General features: G+C 39.3%; 1 protein-coding gene across 1 annotated transcript in view; it reads left to right on the top strand.

The window, feature by feature from the left end:
* PLXNB2 (plexin B2) overlaps positions 1-17,383 on the top strand; it is a 100,087-nt gene that overhangs the window by 22,735 nt on the left and 59,969 nt on the right. The window contains 12 exon segments of the mRNA XM_032687924.1: positions 76-198; positions 3,765-3,865; positions 5,914-5,960; positions 5,963-6,007; positions 6,010-6,038; positions 7,562-7,634; positions 7,637-7,711; positions 10,189-10,233; positions 10,307-10,376; positions 11,123-11,225; positions 11,700-11,801; positions 17,197-17,289. Coding sequence (XP_032543815.1) covers positions 76-198; positions 3,765-3,865; positions 5,914-5,960; positions 5,963-6,007; positions 6,010-6,038; positions 7,562-7,634; positions 7,637-7,711; positions 10,189-10,233; positions 10,307-10,376; positions 11,123-11,225; positions 11,700-11,801; positions 17,197-17,289 — 906 coding nt within the window.

The following is a 17,383-nucleotide window of genomic DNA, read 5'->3' as shown; positions in this document are numbered from 1 at the left end:
TTACTGCAGTAGCCAGATAAATAATTTGGGTGAAAAGAAGCAACATTAACCACCTTTCTTTCTTCCATGAAATAGGTGTTCCTGTCATCCACTGCAACTGAGTACAGCTCTCTTGCTATTGAACTAAATAAACCCATAAAGAAGGACCTGGTCCTTGACCAAACCCAAGAAAATCTGTACGTGATGACCACAGACAAGGTAACGTGTCCTGCTTGCATTAAGGACCAGGCCTACTTTCACTTTCTCTGTAGCTTGACCTGAGACTTATACATTTCTGTGTTGTTCCTGGAAGTCACCCTATTTAGTGGGACTCCTACTCTGTGTGTATAAAGACCCTTCTCAACTCTAAGCTGATGGACTTGTTTATTGTGACTTGGAGAACTGTCATATCTGTGATGCTTAGTGATTGGAAATGGGAAGTGAGTTCACCTCTGAAGCTCTCATACAGGATCTGTGAGAAGGATGAAGTGGACATGTTTGGCACCAGAAAGCCTCAGGGCCAGGCAGCCCTAGAGCTCAGTGTGGTGTGTGTGGAGCACTGGTGGATGCTCTAGCTGCCATCAGTTCTTTCAAAGAGTACTTCAGGATTCTGGTGGCTCACCTACTAGCACTGACACGAGGAGTTTTTGGGGTCTTACTGTCAAAAACTAAGAAGCAATGGAGATAATTACGTATTTGGGAAACATTTTGTTTAAGCTTCTGCTTGAGTGTAGGAAAAGTCCAATTTTTTAGGAAAGGCACAGGCAATCTCTTTTAGGTTCCCCTTCTTTGTGCTGTCAGGTGAGGGCACAGTGGAGATTTGTAAAGAAAGGGAGAAAAAAAGCAAGTTGGAGATGAGAGGGATGCCAGATTTTTCCTTCACCTCCAGCTGTAACCCTCTTCTGACACTTTTCTTTGTGGAGGCTGGAGCTGCTGGTGTCAAACGCTTGGTTCAGCAGCTCTATGGTACAAGGTGGGTAACAGGCTGTGACCATCTGCAGCCCTGACAGTGACATGGAATGCAACATGGGAGGTGCTCCGCAGCAGTAACACACAGAGAATGGGGGGGGGCGGAGGGGGGCTATGAAAGGAGAGTATTTGGAAAAACAATAAAAGAAGAATATTTTCTGACTGTTTTATAAAAGGATCAATATAAATTCGTGCTGCAAGAATGTTATAGTCTAGCTGAAGGTTTTCAGGCTAGAAACCACGTTGGAAAAAATGCCAGATAAACGACTGATAAAGCATTTAATAATATGGCAGTGTGAGACAGGTTTTCCTTTCTTTTCTTTCTTTCTTTCTTTCTTTCTTTTCTTTCTTTTCTTTTCTTTCTTTCTTCTTTTCTTTTCTTTCTTTTCTTTCTTTTTTTCTTTTCTTTTTTCTTTTCTTTCTTTTCTTTCTTTCTTTTCCTCTCCACTCTCTCTCCTTCTTCTCCCTCTTCTCCTCTCTTCTCCTCTCTTCTCCTCCAACCCTCTCCTCTCCAACCCTATCCAACCCTCTCCTCCCCGACCTTCTCTCTCTCCCTCTCCTTCCCCCTCCTTCTCCTCTCCTTTTCCAGTAGTCGATACTCATTGGATTCTGTTCAGATTTGGAACAGAACTCCAAACTTCAACATTGTCCACAAAACTCTGGGTGGCCTGGCACCACATATGACAAGCTGGCATGTTATGTAAAACCCTGAGGCCCTTATGAGGCTGCAGAATGTCCTGCTGAGTAGCGTAAGGGATAACAGCAATCTTGAAGGAAGATAAGTTTTCTGGTGGCAGTCACCTTGAAATAGTAGAATTTAAAAGGCCAAGACAATTTTTTTCAGAGGAAACCTGCAAAAAAATAATTCCACCTCTACAAAACATTTAAATTTAGAAAGCAGCAAATTTATGCCAAAGAAAGGATTTCATTTTAATCTTTTCCAAGCAGCTCTCATAGACACTGCTGTTTCTGAATAATATGAATAATAGTTTTCTTTTACAAAACCTGTTTAGCTTAAATATGAATAGCTAAAGTTGGGAGCTCTGTAATGGCATTACATTACTGTCATCTCCAGGAGTTAATTATGATGAGCAGTCCCACCCACTTTTAGTAGCAGATAGACAGGAGGAGAATAGAGGCCTTCAGAGCTGGGAGAAACGAGGCGACGTAAGCAAGGGGAGAAGAATAAATGCTGAAATATGCACTTCTGGGTTAAGTATGGCTGTGAGTTCTAGGAACAGAGATATCAGAACTCTGCTTTGTAAGTTTAAATGGTTTAGAGTTATTTAAAATAAGGTAAACAATAAAGAGCAGCTAGCTGCACTGATAGGTGTGCACGCTGCTGAGCTACCTGGCAGATGCCTGCCTCAGTGTACCATACTGTGAGAGAAAGCAGAAGACTGTGCCAGTCATTTGCCATGATCACTAGCTTGTCACTTGTTTTAGTTTTTAACACTCTTGATTTAGAGTGCCAACTAGAAAATCTCTAAAATTAGTTTATTTGCATTTTGAAACTATCTGTAAACGGAGCTGCTTTTTTGGTTTGAGTTTTGTTTTTTTTTAATCATTAAGGTCACATAAAACTTGCAGAGACAGCAATCTAGGGCTTGTTTATGCCTGCCAGAATTATGAAATAAATACTTTGTCATAAAAAAACCTCCGCTCACTGGATATTCAATTACTCATGGGTACCAGTTAGTGAAACAGAGTGCCAGTAACTCAGCTCCAGTTAGCTAAAAAGAACAGAATGCTGAAAAAGTAAACACCTGTATTAATAAATGCAAGCAAAGTGCACAATATTGGCATTTTCCCTAAGTGAGTCATTTCCTTAACTCTCCAAATGTGAGGAAAAGGCCAAACTCAAGCTAGTAAAGTAGCTTTTAATTGCCAGTTGTTTAAATGAGATGATAAGAAAGCCTACATCTCAGAGTTACTGTTGCTAGACTTTTTGAGCTCTTTAGAAGTAAAACATAGCCATCAACAGGAAGTATGTCCCATTCTTCTCTTGCATCATTTCAGCAGCATAGCGAAAAGGAATGGTGTTTGCTGGCTCCTCTTTCTGTGACAAAGTGTTTATTTCAGCACCAAAGGAAATCAAAACCAGAAGCTAAATACTTATTGGGGGAATGAGACATGAGAATTGATGATATTCTTTCCCTGCTGCTTCCTGTCATAATTAGTTCCATTTTATTTGTGAATGTATTCCATGGTGGAGTGTATGCATGGAGAAGTGCAGTAACCCAAAACGCCCTGGTTCTCTCATGCTTGCAGACTTTCTGAAATGCCTTCTGGCTAAAAGTGCATTTCCAAACAATTCATCTCTGTGCTAGTGATATGGAGGGGAGAATATTGTGTTAAAAAAATTATCTAGTCAGTTCCAAGTTAGCCTTTGAAAGGCTAACTTGCAGTAGCTGTTTCTTGAATTCAGAGCATTGTTGATGCAGTTTCTGTCCTGAGATGACTGCTGTAATGCAGATTTCCAGAAGTAACATAACTGGAGGAACTGAAAAGCTCAGTTTTTGTAAGATTTGCTCATGATTCTAACAATGTCCTACATCACTTTGAAGATCGATTAAATAAACTGGAGTGAGAAAAAATCAAGAAAAAGTGTGGGAGTTTGGACTTTGTTACGGGGGAAAAAAACAGACTCTGGTTTTATACATATTTGTTAACAACAGGCTGAGCTCTGATGATAATAATACAGGGTCAAGCCTTCTGCTGCCAGGCAATGGCGCTGTACAGCTCTGTACACAAACATTTCTGTCGTGTTGTGCCTTCTTCAGATGTTATGATTTGCCTTGCTTTTGGTTCTCCAGGTGTACCGGTTACCTGTGCAGGACTGCCACAAACATTCGGACTGTGAGAAGTGTGCCCAAGCGAGGGATCCATACTGTGGCTGGTGTGTGAGAGAGGGCAGGTGAGTGCTGCCGGTGTTTGCTCAGTGCAGGCGGTGGAATAGCTCAAGTTTCGACATGTGCTATGGGTTACTGCTCGACATAGTGATCTCAGCATTTTGTACTCAGCCTAACACTCCAAGTAGTGATTTAATTTATTCACAAAGACATTAATATCAGTATTCTATGCACAAAAAAACTCCCTGTTTACTTATGCAGATTTGATTAGTTTGGGAAAATATATACTTTTCTGCTGATGCTGAGAATGATTATACGTTTTCTAACTGTATATTTTATCTCTCTTTGAACTGTACAGTCAAATGTTCTTCCAGAAAATAAAAAAATGCTCCCTATTTCAAACTCAGAAAATATAACATGTATTTTAAGTAGAGCAGTAAAGTGTAAAAAAGAACACAAATGGAAAAAACTGTTCCATGTCTAAAATAAAGTGTGTAGCTGAAATGCTGGTTTTAGATAAACTTCATCTATCAAGACATGAGGCTACAGGGGAGCCTCACCTACCTGTAGGAGAGCAGAAAGTGGTATTTGGCTGACTATCTGCAGAGGTTCACTGAATGAATATTCAAACACATGTAAACTAGGACAGCACTGAACTGCTCTGTAATGTCTTTTTTTGCAGTCTGCATTGATTGGAATGCCGAGAGGGAAGAGCAGCGGTCCTGCAGTTCTCTTTTGACTAAGTTAATAACCCCTTGGCATGAGTGGTTGGGAATTCGTGATTCTAACTTCTTGCTGTTGGAACAAAGGGGATGTTTAATTATAATATGCAGATGAATTTCAGGCTTCTACTTTCCTGTCTGAAAATGTGAACTACTGCGTTAGGTTACCTATCAACCTGATGTAGCATATATGGAGCACTGCAGAGAAACTTATGCAGTGTGTGCAAGTTTATGTAATATACTGTAACTCCTCCAGCCTGGGTTTCAGTTGCTGTGGATAAAACCCGAGGATCTGGAATATAACCTCAAACTCCTCCTGGGCTGCTGGGAGTTGAAGGTTGTGTCATATATCATAAAAAAAGGCAATTTTCCCTATATTTCCCTTCAGATTTCTGATATGACCACTGACCTCAATATTCAAAATATTAATGGTTTCTGAGAAGAGGCAAACATGAATTTTCACATTTACTAGTATATTTTCTGTGGGGAGAAAAAAATGTTTCATTTCTAAGTTTAAAGTCTGTCTCATGCTCATACACAGCACTTAGTAGTGTGTTTAGGGATATATTGTGTAAATGTAGACTCTGTATGTAAATTATTTGTTTAAAGGAGGTTTGACAGAGCTGTGCAACAACTGCACTGTGTTAAAGCCCCTGATGATTTAGTATTACTGCAGCAACCAGAGGTTCCACAGCATTTGCTCCTAAACTTTGCACAGAATGGAAAGAATATGCATGAGACTGTCCCACACACACTTCAACAAGCTTTTGTAGCCACATATGCAGCCTATATACTGCAGCATCTTCTTCCTGTACTTGAGCTGGGAAAATCTCCCAGTGTTTTTGGTGAGGCTGCACGGCCACTCTTGTCTTCCTGTAATTCTAACAGTGCCTTGGCAGGGAGAGGCCTTAAATAGTGGCAGGAGGTAATGAAAAACACACACTGTGAAAGTAACATTTCTAGAGCTGTTTCACAACTCTCCACAAGCTTGAGTATCTCCAGCAATACTCCTCTGTTTCATCTTATGCTCGAGTGTTGTGTCTTATCACTGACAACATATAGATGTCTGCCTTTTGACTTGCAGAAAAAACAGGCTGTGCCCGCTCCTTCAGGATATTTTTATATATTACAATGAAGGTTATTCAGCTTGATTCAGATGATCAGGCAATGGTTCCTGTGCTAAATATTACTTCTCTTTATGGATTTGGTTGTCTAATTCCAGGTGGTGTCCAAAATAGTACAGGCACTGCTTTTGACACCTCAAACCATCAATAGTTATTACACCACTTAGTTAAAATTCTTAATAGCAACCCACTAGTCAATGCTAAAGAAAATTTTTGTCAGAGTCCAGCTGTAATATTACTTTGTTTTGGTTTTATTTCTTTTTTCAGGTGCACAAAGAAGGCAGACTGTGGAACAGCTGATAAGGAGAATCACTGGTGTGGAGTCCAAGTGGCACATGTGTGACTATCATTAGTGCAGACCCTCGAATATGAGTCGCAGAGCCCCTGCTAAGGTATAACAGGAAAATGCTTTCCTTAAATGTTCTTAAAGCACATTGATGGACTACCAGGAAGATGAATATCTGCATTTCTTATGCACAGTGAAGACCAGGAATAGGATAGTGTTTTCGATATCTCAGTCTCGGCATTCTCACAGTGCTCTTTCCTGCCTGCTGTTCTTGCAGGTTGCAGTTTACATTTTCTTCTAAGAAATTTTGTGAATTTGACCTTCTGTAAACCGAAGTGATGCACTAGTGGTGATGAAAGCACTTACATTTGTCTGAATATTATGGAAGTGTTGCACAGTGTTGTATAACCCATAAAAAATAATTGGTAGGGTAGATTTCATGCTACCCTTTCAGCTTACTGAGCATAAACTTAAGTAAGCAATGAAGCCATAAGCTGTTGCTTTAAAATCAGCAGTGGATTTACCTATGCAGTGGAGTCTGACTGGGTACATGGAGAAGGTAAATTCAGCATGCAAAGCAACTCATGCAACAAAACTGAGTTTTGGAGTGTGACCAGGGTGTTAAAACTTTCTCTAATTCAAATGGAGCATGCCAGTGCAGACTGAGGCCTTCCCAGGGATGCTCAGCAAGTAAAATCAGTAAATGGCTTTTAATTCCTCTTAATCAGAAATAAAGAAGCTGTCTGCCAAGTCACTTTAATTCCATTTCTAAATGATGTAAATAGCATTGTGTTAAGGCCATTCTATGTTGAATAAAGACGTTAGTAGAGTGTAACTGGTTTCAATGAGAAAGGCATGATTGTCTTTTCTACTGGCAATAAGAAATGGAAAAAGTTAAACTGTATAATGAACACATCTGAAACATTAAGTCAAGGACAGCATCCAGAATTTCATTTCAGTTGTTTCCTTTTCCTTGTTAAGTTTTCCTATCTTATTTTGCTTTTAGTTCCTCAGATACACTCTCCTGGAGGAGGTTAACATCTCACCATCACTCAGAAATCCTTTTCATCAGTAGTGATAGATCTCAACAGATTTTTTGCAGTTACATTGAGTGTGAGGAAGCCATGTTCTGTTCATCCCTTTCAACTCCATTATTTCTGGTCTATCCAGCTTTGTTCCAATTCTCTAGTAACACAGAAGGTTAATGTAATTTTAAAAGTTTGTCAGGATTTAAGAGTTAACCACTCTGTTTAGTGTTGCTAAACTGGATACTGAGGACAAGAATAAAAGGCTTTAGGCATGTCTGTACAGACATTTTGTTCTGATCTAATGGATTGAGAGGACAAGAGATTTTTGTATCAGTATAATTCAGCAGAGACCAAGCTGGAAAAACTGGTAGAGATACAAGAAGAAAAGATTACCAGATGGGAAGAAATAAAAATTGAAAAGGAGAGCCATCTTCTGTGATGCTAGCTAAAATATCACCACTGAACAAAACAAAAAAAAACAAAACAAACCAAAACAACAACAACAACAACAACAACAAAAGCAGTTGAAATACTGTGATTATAAACCTTACCAGCTCTGGATCATTTTTCCAAACATTTTACCCTTTTAAATTGTTTCCAGGTGGAACTGACTGTAAGTCCATTGCCAATTTTGACTGCAAGTGACAATGTTTGCTGTACATTTGGGGGGACAACACGTTTGCTCAGTTGAAAGAAGGGGTTATTGTCTGTGATCCACCTGATATAATTCCTCCAACACCAAAACATCAAGGTAAAGAAATACTGCTATCCCATAGATAATAAGAGAAAAGAACATAGACTGCTGTTTCTAATGTGATGCTCTTATGAGATGCATACAAGCTGGGTTTTTTTCCTCTTCCAGTCCCTTTCCCCAAAGTCTGTTGCTGAACTGTCCATTGCTCAAACTTTTTGCATTGATGTATTCATAAGCTATAGCATTCCCAGGTTTCTGCTAGGAACCTGAAACTGTAGCTTGGTAGACACATAGACATGGAGCCTGAGAGGTGCTATTGTGTGTCCCAAACAAACAAAACCCAGTTACTCTAATCAGAATTGCAGCGTCAGAAGAGATGCGTATGTGCTTCAACTGTGAGCTGTTCATGCCTGATGTGTTAGTTTTGCTCTAGTCAATAGTACTCAGTAGCTTGTTTTCTAGTCACAAGGCTGTCCTTCTATCATAAAGCCTTCTACCTTTCTACTGTGTGTCCTCCAACTTCTGCAAGAGTAAGCCCAGTGGAAAAATACTTGATCATATAATTAAAGACTGCATCGTTGTTCTGAACCACTGTACAGGCTTAAGATCTGTTGCCAGCTATAATTTATTTCCTAGATAGTGCTTGTTGGTGCTTTAATTCATTACATCTTGATGTATAAACACATGGACTGAAACTGGTTACACAGCACTGTTATTATGTATCAAGTTTTAAAAACTGAAAAGAAATAACAAACAAAAACAGGTGCTCTTACAGCTGCAGACACCCCTGAGGATAAATCTTTATATCTATCAAAGCAGTCATGAACTATCAGAGTGGTACTTGAAAGCACTTTTTAAGATAAGTTTCAATTTCTTAAGGCTGAAAGAGGTCAAAATCCAGTTGCAGTTGCAGGGAAAATAATTATATTAAAATTATTGTTGAGTTTACACTAGCTGGAGCATGTCACAGTGCTCTGTTATTTAGGGCCAACTCACATTCCCTAAATATTTTGTAAAGCGGGACATAAAGTAATAGGGTGATAAACATGACATCTCGGAGTTGTCCAGCATAAAATATGAGACTAGAAGCCTGTCAGAGAAGGCATTAGAGTAAGCAAGTCACCTAGAAATATGTCCCTCTAAGTTGGTTGCACAGGGATCCATCTGAAAGGATATTCAAAAGTAAATAAGGATGCTCAGAGGCTCAGCAGACACCAGCAGAAGGTAGGTAGCTACAAACACAGGCAGTGGTTCGCAGAACCACAGAATAGTTAGGACTGGAAGAGACCTATGGAGATCACCTAGTCCATCCCTTCTGATAAAACAAGTTCACCTAGAGCAGGTTACACTGGCTCATGTCCAAGAAGGTTTTGAATATCTCCAGAGAAGGAGACTTCACAACCTCTCTGGGCAGGTTCCAGTACTCTGTCACCCTCAAAGTAAAGATTTTTCCTTATATCCAGAGGGACTCCTGTGTCTCAGTTTTTGGCCATTACTCCTTTTCTGTCTGAACAGAGTCTGCCACCATCCTCTTGATACCTACCTTAAGATTTGTATGCATGATATTTGTATGTTCCTTGCAGCATGTGACAAAAAGTCCAGAGCCATCCAGTACTCTTAGAAACCCTACTGATATTGGAAAAGTCTGGGCTGCTTTAGTTGTGGTTGGTTCCAAAAGGAATAGGACGTTTCTAGGAAGGATGCTTTTTCACCATCCTATGTTAGGAAATCCCCTGGCATTCCTTTGAGTCTGAAATATTCAAGGGGACCCAGTGCAGGCAAAAGTAACTTCCAGCCAAGCAGTTGATGATCTTCCAAGAACCTGTTCAAGAAAGCAGAGTTTGAAATTGCTCAACAGCTTGTGAAATAACTGTCATAAGGGCTTAATGATTCTGAAAAAGGTATTTCAAAAAGTTTCATGAGGAAAGCACAACACTTAAGTTGGTTTTAATAATCCAGATGAGAAGTACATTTGCGGAGAAATCATGTACGGCAAACTGAAGCTCACAAGTACCTGTGCTAACTTAGGGTTGCAAGCACTTTTGGGCATTAATCACAAAGGTCACTTGCTTTAATTCACATGACAACAGTTTTAATTCAAAAATGAAAGAATAATTTACACACAGACATATTCATATTTAAGAAAATGTTTTATTAAAATGACTGTTCCTGTGCCAGCTTTCATCTGTGTTCTATTATCTCCTTACTCAGTTTTCCATGTTCTTCTAGGCTCTTTAAAATTCTAGCACGATAATAGCACTACTGAGAAACACTTCCATAAAACAAAGCTATTCTTTAATTTTGCTTCTTCCCTTTTTTCTACCTCTGCTTTCTTCTGAGAACATATGCTGAAAATTTTGTTAAAGCTTAAAAAGACAAAACAGAGCTTATAGTTGTGAGATCCAGAGAGTCAACAGGATAGTTAAATTTGCTTATGTCCTGTAAAATGATAAAAGTGTTATCATTGTATCATTCAGCTCAAGAGCTGAAGAATTCAACAACCACTTGGATAATTTTTTTTTCTTTTGTGATAGATCATGTTTCAGTTCCACTTCAGTTAACCTTTGAAGAGAACAAGATATTTTTGCATCACATACTTACCTTTTTATGACTGTGAAGAAGCAATGAATCTTATTGAAAATCAGCCGTAAGTATTTTTTGCATCACATACTTACCCTTTTTATGACTGTGAAGAAGCAATGAATCTTATTGAAAATCAGCCGTAAGTATTTCAGCTTTTAAGTGTTTACATTCTGTAGCTTTGTGTGTGAGGTAACTGACAGCTGAGTTACTCAATCATTTCATAATTAAGCCTTTGGCACTCTCAAAGATTGCCAATGTCCCAATCCTTTTTCTTACCTTTAAAGGCAGTTTAAAAATGGTTGAATGGCACCAGATGAGCCAGCGACACAAGGGTGTGGAATAGAAATATTCATGGCACATATAATTAAAGACCAGTTCATTGGATTACCATTTCTGTAGCTGCTGATGTATCTGCAGGTGGATATCTGGATATGTGGATATCTGCTTGCGTACTGGTTCCCTGAAATGATAGATTGGTGCTTTAGGTTGTGGTGCTTTCAAGTAGGACAGTCAGTGCTGACTCTGCCCTCAGCATCTGCCCTGCTTGAGATGTTACTGCCCCATGGCAGGCACAGCCAGCCCAAAATCTTTGTTCAGCTTTATGTATGAAGATTGATCAAAATAATTTCCAGTCCTCTCAGGCTTGATCTCAATGTCTGCGCAAGATACTATAGTTTTCTGATCCTTGCTCAAATATTTAATGGCTAAAATAGCTTTTTGGATTTCTTGAACTGTTCTTATTATAAAGTTTTCAGCTTAACATAGTAAGGATGTTATAACAGACTGATCTACTATCCATGAATAAATATGGAATTTCATTTACTTTTTCTGTCAGTGGGGGGAAAAGCCTGACAGTTTGTCATGACTACCGTGTTATATTTGTAGATGCTATTCCTGTGCAAGCAATAGATGGAATTGCCAGTGGGACTGGAAAAGACATATCTGTGAAGAGTCCTCTTCAATACAGGATGTGATTAAACAAAATATGGTAATGTTTAAAAAAAGGTTATTAGGTTTTTATTAGAACACTTCAGTGTTTTGTTTGCTTTATATCTCGTATCAGTTGGTTGAATTAGGGATTTAAAAATGATCCTAAAGTTAACTCCAGAAGTGTAAGGTGGTGGGTTTTTTTTAGTGACATTGCGGGGGTGGGAATTCAGGGTGTGATTGAGGAGGGGCAGTGAGACTGAATAACTCCTGAAAGGATATTTCTGTTCCTTTTACTATTTTACTTCAATGGGAGGAACATGATTTCAAGGCAGGGAAAGATAATCACCCACAGCTTTGACATATGCTGCAGTCATTTTTAGCATGTCTAATTTGAAAGGGTGTAATCAAATCTGTCACTGTATTTTAAGCATGAAGTTCTTCAGAACAAGCATTCTATTGTCCGAAGGCCGTTGGAGCTTATTGTGATAAGATTTTTTGTTTGCAATAATATATAAAATGTTTCTCTCCCCAGGAAGAAGAATGCCCACAGTTTCTAAACCCTGACCCTCCAATAATACCTATGGAGTACCAAACAACTGTGTATTTTGAGGGAAAGCATCTAGATTATTATCAGGTAAGCAGATTAATTCAAAGCTAGCTGTCATTTGAATGCAAGTTAAACTGCATCCACACCCCTAAACTAAAGCATTAATGTGCCTTGGAGATCCTGCTCGTACTTGTTTTTAAAGAAAGAAAAGAGCTACACATTCAAGTTCAATGCAGTGTTGGTTACTGTAGTAGAGTCATCACCAAGAGAGAATCATAGCTGGAGAAAAATATTTTAACTACTAAAATTGGAGGGGGCACTTTAAGACCTAATGAAACATCGGACAATTTTTTTTCATCTAATGAAATGAGAGGTGATGTAGAAATTGTGAATGTTTCATATCTTTTTTCTAATTAAATATTTGCTGGGTTTTGTTGTTGTTGTGCTTAATTCAGTTTTCACCTTTCAAACACAAAAATGCACTCAGAAATTAAATTTTTCTTAGCTTGGATAAAATAATCTTTTGTTTTTGTGTGTGTTTGACCATCAAACCAGAAGATCAGGCATTTTTTCAACCATAGTAAAGGCTTCTCTTTCTCTATACTTGCTTCCAGAAAATAAATTACAAATCTTCTGAGAAGTCAGAGTTTGACCTCAAGCTTTTAATTGTTTTGTAACCTAGACAATGCATAAAATGTTATTGTTAGTTGGACAAAAACGAAGCCTAAAAATCATTTCTAGGTAATAGCTCAAGTATTTTATTATTTCTATTCTTTGTTTCTGTGTTGTCTTTGTGTAAATTGATGATAGATACACTGGGGAGGAGTGCATCGATTTCTTTAGCTAGTGGCCATCTATCAAGGGAAAGAAGGCTCTTTTTTTTTGAGGGGTTTTTTTTCCTTTTCCAAATTGAAGTACTCTATAGCTTATAAATCCCTTCTATCACCTCTGCTATGTCTGCCAAGGGATGGAAAAGGGTCAACAGGTCTGAAGAGCAGCGATGTAAGAAGGGTATTCAGAGAAGGGTAAAAAGCAACCCGTAAGCACTGTAATCATAAGAGGACCCTGCTGAGTGTCACTACGATAGACATATATGAAGACCTTGCTATATAAACATATGTTCAAAGCTTTTGTTTGAAGACCTTAAAATATATACAGACGATTAAAAGAAATTGGGTGAATTTGGTCTGTTCTCCAAGGTGCTAGGACTGGTTCCTGCTAGGATGTCTGACTGTGTGCAACATGTGGCACACAACACTTCTCTTAGAGGCCACAGCTCTCTCTGCTAAAAATTGAAGAGTATTCCAGAGTTTAAACTCATATTTCTTTTGTTTAACATTGCGAAGAACTGTTTCTCTGCACAAGAGGAAAATCTTTTCCTGCTTCCTGGAAATAAGTAGAAAAGCCACTCTCAAGAATAAATTCAGGGTAGATGCATAATTTAGATGTACTGAATTTGGCTTCTAGTGGACCCTCTTCCTCCAAGGAGGAGAAGCAGCAGCAGGAATCCAAAAAGTCCTTTATCTAGTTAATCATTCTGTAATTAAGCACTTTAATCTTTCTGAACTACTAGTAGCAAAAAACCAATGGAAAAAACCTGTTGAGTTTTTTTTTTTTGTTCAGTGAGATATCAATTACATTTAACAAAGGCAGAGACACATCCTATGGATTGAGTGCTTTATCATGGGTAGCAATGTTTAACAATTTGCCTACAGAACAGACCTAGTATGTATTTATCAACTTGGAACTGGGAAGGCTTACAGGGATTTCAAGTCTCTCTAAGTCAAGGTGAATACATAGGCCCAAAGCTGGAAAGATTTTGGAGAGCAATGAGTGTCAAATGATGTCAGAGTAATTTTTCTTGGGTAAGAGCCATATGGGAATGTCATGTCTGTCATGGGATCAGCTCCATATATCCTGGTACAGATGTGCATTTTTAAGCCAAAACAATATAATTCCCTTAGTGCCAGGGCTGGAATAGGCACACGCAGTTACTACAGCTGTATACACAGACCTCTATGTGATAGCAGACAAATAAGGCATAAAATAGTTGTAATCATACAGGCACTCATGCCTGTGGGGTCATGCTATCTGAAGCAGTAACTTTGATGACTGAAAATTCATTTGAGTAAGGGCATAACTTACACTCAGCCTTTGGTAAACATCTCATGGAAATTGAGGTGGCTCAGGAGAAGCCATGGATGGATATTTTGTAGGGGTTGGCCTGCAGCCCAAATGCAATATAGCATTTGGCTTCTCATGTGGAACAATTTTTCTACAGGATATGCTGGGCATTACAGTGCGTTTAGAGCTAGCAGTCATGCAGCTATGAGCACATTTAAGGTCTTTATTGATTAGAACATTGGTATATCCACTTTCCTTGCCTAAATTCTTGCTTAGAAAAAGCAAAAATTAATGTTCTGTTGTCACTTTGAACTAATAGTTCTATTATCTCGGTTTAATCTGTGCTTTACTTAAAAGGCACAACCAGCCTCATCATGGGTGACTAAGTACACTAGCCAACATTGTGTATATAAGCATCTTCATTTCTAGGTGGAGATGAGCAATAAAGACCTACTTAGTGAGTAGGAGAGGTGAATGGCTTAAAAAACTACTATTGCAGAACTGATGGAGGAAGTATAAGCCTGCACGTTTTGTATGCACCTCCTAACTTGTGAATGCTTAAAGTACAATGAATAAGTCTCCTCGTGAGGACTTCCATTGGAGGGAAATAGATTAAAACAGAAGAGGCTTGGCTGTTTTTCTGCCACTCTTTCCTCTGAAAGAATTTCAGTAGGAAGGAGAGGTAAATGCAAGCTGTTGTCATTCATTTGGGAATACCCTCATCCAGGATAGGCAGTTGAGAGGAAAGTTTAGTACTGATCAATCATATTGCATGCAATTTCTGAGAGACACTCTCCAGCTGAGTCCTTCAAAGATTGGCAGAATAGGAGAGACAGATGTACCAGCATCAAGATAACCTTATTAGCCCACCGAAGATTCTCGTTAAAAGTAATTTCCCATTTGGATTTGTCTTTGTCATGTGTGTCTGATGTGTAACCCACTTCCTAGTGTTTGCTGCATGTATCTTGAACCCAGACTGCCAGCTGTGAGCTCTGTGGCCTTCTGCTCAAGAGCCTGGTATAGCAACTCCTGATTTCAATGCACTGCAGGTATCAGCTGTCACACACACGGAAGCCCCTCCTCTCCCAGAGCCTTCTGTTAAGCATGTGGGAAAGCCTTACACAGCAACAGAATTTGAATACTTTTGAAAAACAGATGTTATATTAAAATATGTGGAGTAGGGAAAACAAGGCAGCATTCCTCAAAAAAAAAAAAAAGGATTTGTAAGTAGGTGCTTTAAGCTTGGAGTATGTAGATGTTTTCTGTAAAGCAAGAATGAGCTGTAAAAGTTTCAAATAAATCTCAGTCAGTAGCTTTTTTCTATATGTAGCTTCTGAGAAGGAAGAAGTATAAGGTATGTTCCCCTCTATAACATAAACCTACAAAAGTCTTGAGTCAGGCCCTATAACTGGTTAGAACACATTGTCCTCCTCAGCCCCAAACCTTGGTGGGCTCATATCCACTGCCCAACCTGTCACAGTGAAGGTGCAATAGGAAAGCTCGCCACTGCACTAACTAGATAAATCTAGTGACCCATGAGTTACCTGTGATTCCAGCATCAGAGAATTAGCTACAAATAAACATGCTGTGATGCTCATGCACAAGGCATGGGTGATAGGAGACAGTGTATTTAACCCCTGGAGCAGAAAAGAGGAATTGAGTAACCATTATTTTTTTGCCATGTGCTTCAAGACTCAGACAACTCTGATCAAAAACAGGGAGTAGTTCTTTACCTCAACAGTGAAGTTCTCATGAAGTCCAGCAAGGCCACTGACAAGGTTCTGCACCTGGGTCAGGGTAATTCCCAATATCAGTACAGACTGGGGGTTAAATGGATTGAAAGTAGCCTTGTGGAGAAGGACGTGGGAATGAAACATTAGATATGAGCTGGCAATGTGCACTTGCAGCCCAAAAAAAGCAATGGTATCCTGGGCTGCATCAAAAGAAATGGGGCCAGCAGGTCGAGGGAGGTATTTATCTTCCTCCTACCCACCCTCCTGAAACTCCAGCTCTGAGGTCCCCAGTACAAGAAAGACATGGACCTGTTGCAGCAGGTCCAGAGGAGAGACATGGAAATGATCAGAGGGCTGGGTGAGAACTAGAGCACTTATCCTATGAAGAAAAGCTGATAGAGTTGAGATGGTTCAGCCTGGAGAAAAGAAGGCTCCAGAGAGACACTTGTGGACTTTCAATATATAAAGGGGGCTTATAAGAAAGATGAAGAGAGACTTTTTACCAGGGCCTTAGGAAAAGGGAAAGAGGCAACATTTTTAAACTGAAAGAGTGTAGGGTTAGATAAGATATAAGGAAGAAATCTTTTACAAGGAGGGTGATGAGTGACTGGAACAGGTTGTCCAAGAAAGTTGTGGGTACCCCACCCATAGAAGTGTTCAAGACCAGGTTGGATGGGGCTTTCAGCAACCTGGTCTAGGGAAAGATGTCCCCGCCTATGTCAGGGGTGTTGGACTAGATGATCTTTAAAGGTCCCAACCCAAATGATTCTATGATTTTGTAAAGGTGAAGGTTATCTTGTCCCCCAGTGGGATCTGATTTCATAAGTCTTTACCAACAGTACTGTCTGAAAATATCCTTGCTACTCATTTCTTTCTAAGATTCTTCTGACAAAGCTGTTTGCACAGCTATCCTGTGGGCAGGAAAATGATCCAGCACAGAAACAGTGTTGTGAGGTGATGTTTGGTTTTTAACCAGCTCGGTTCCTTGACCGAATCACAGAACAGCCAAGCTGAGAGTTTTGCTGGTGCAGTGAAGGTCGGTATGTGCTTCAGCCTTAAGACAGTAATTAATGGATTTAGGATCTAAGGACAAGAGAGGGAAAGACAGTGTCTAGGAGGCAGGAATACCCTTAAACTGGTGCTGCCATCAAAGACTTTCCTGTGAAAATGCATCGGGACTCATAGTAAGGCAGGAGAAAGCCAGAAGGAGCTGAGAGATGTTCATTCCTGTTTCCCATGCAGTTCTTGCATTGCTGCTTTGCCCAGAATCCGTACAGAGCAGAACTCACATAGCTCTGTTAATAACATATCTGATGTGTGAAACCATCCAGTGTTTACATATCCTAGCTTTTTCTTATTGCTCCCTAAAATGGAGTGCTACATATGATCTTACTTTTCTTGAACTGCATGTTGTGTCCACCCTGAATGAATGCTGGCGGAGTGCATCAAAGTACTAGATTGTTCTGACTCAGTATTTCACTAGCACTGCTTTAGATGACTGTAACTGGTTAGCCTACTGCATTTGGTCTTAATTACTTCCATAGCTGAACAGGATATTGCCTCGTGATGTTTACTATGCTTGGTGATGCTATACAAATTCTAAACTGAACTTTTCTCTTCCATAGGGTAAAAAATTTGTGGTTGGAAACAGCCAATTTGAATTCGAAGCTCCTGTTGATGAATCAGATAATGGAAATTTTTCATTCATGACTAAAGAGGTAAATGCAAAAATATGATTCACCTACCAAATATACTCAGTTCTTCTTCTAAACTGTTCCAGTAGCCACATGTGTCCAAAATTATACAAGTAAT

This window comes from Chiroxiphia lanceolata, chromosome 5 (genome assembly GCF_009829145.1).
Source record: "Chiroxiphia lanceolata isolate bChiLan1 chromosome 5, bChiLan1.pri, whole genome shotgun sequence".
NCBI classification, from domain to species: Eukaryota; Metazoa; Chordata; class Aves; order Passeriformes; family Pipridae; genus Chiroxiphia; species Chiroxiphia lanceolata.
Note: the sequence above shows the minus strand (reverse complement) of the source record. Positions and strands in the feature narration are given on the sequence as shown.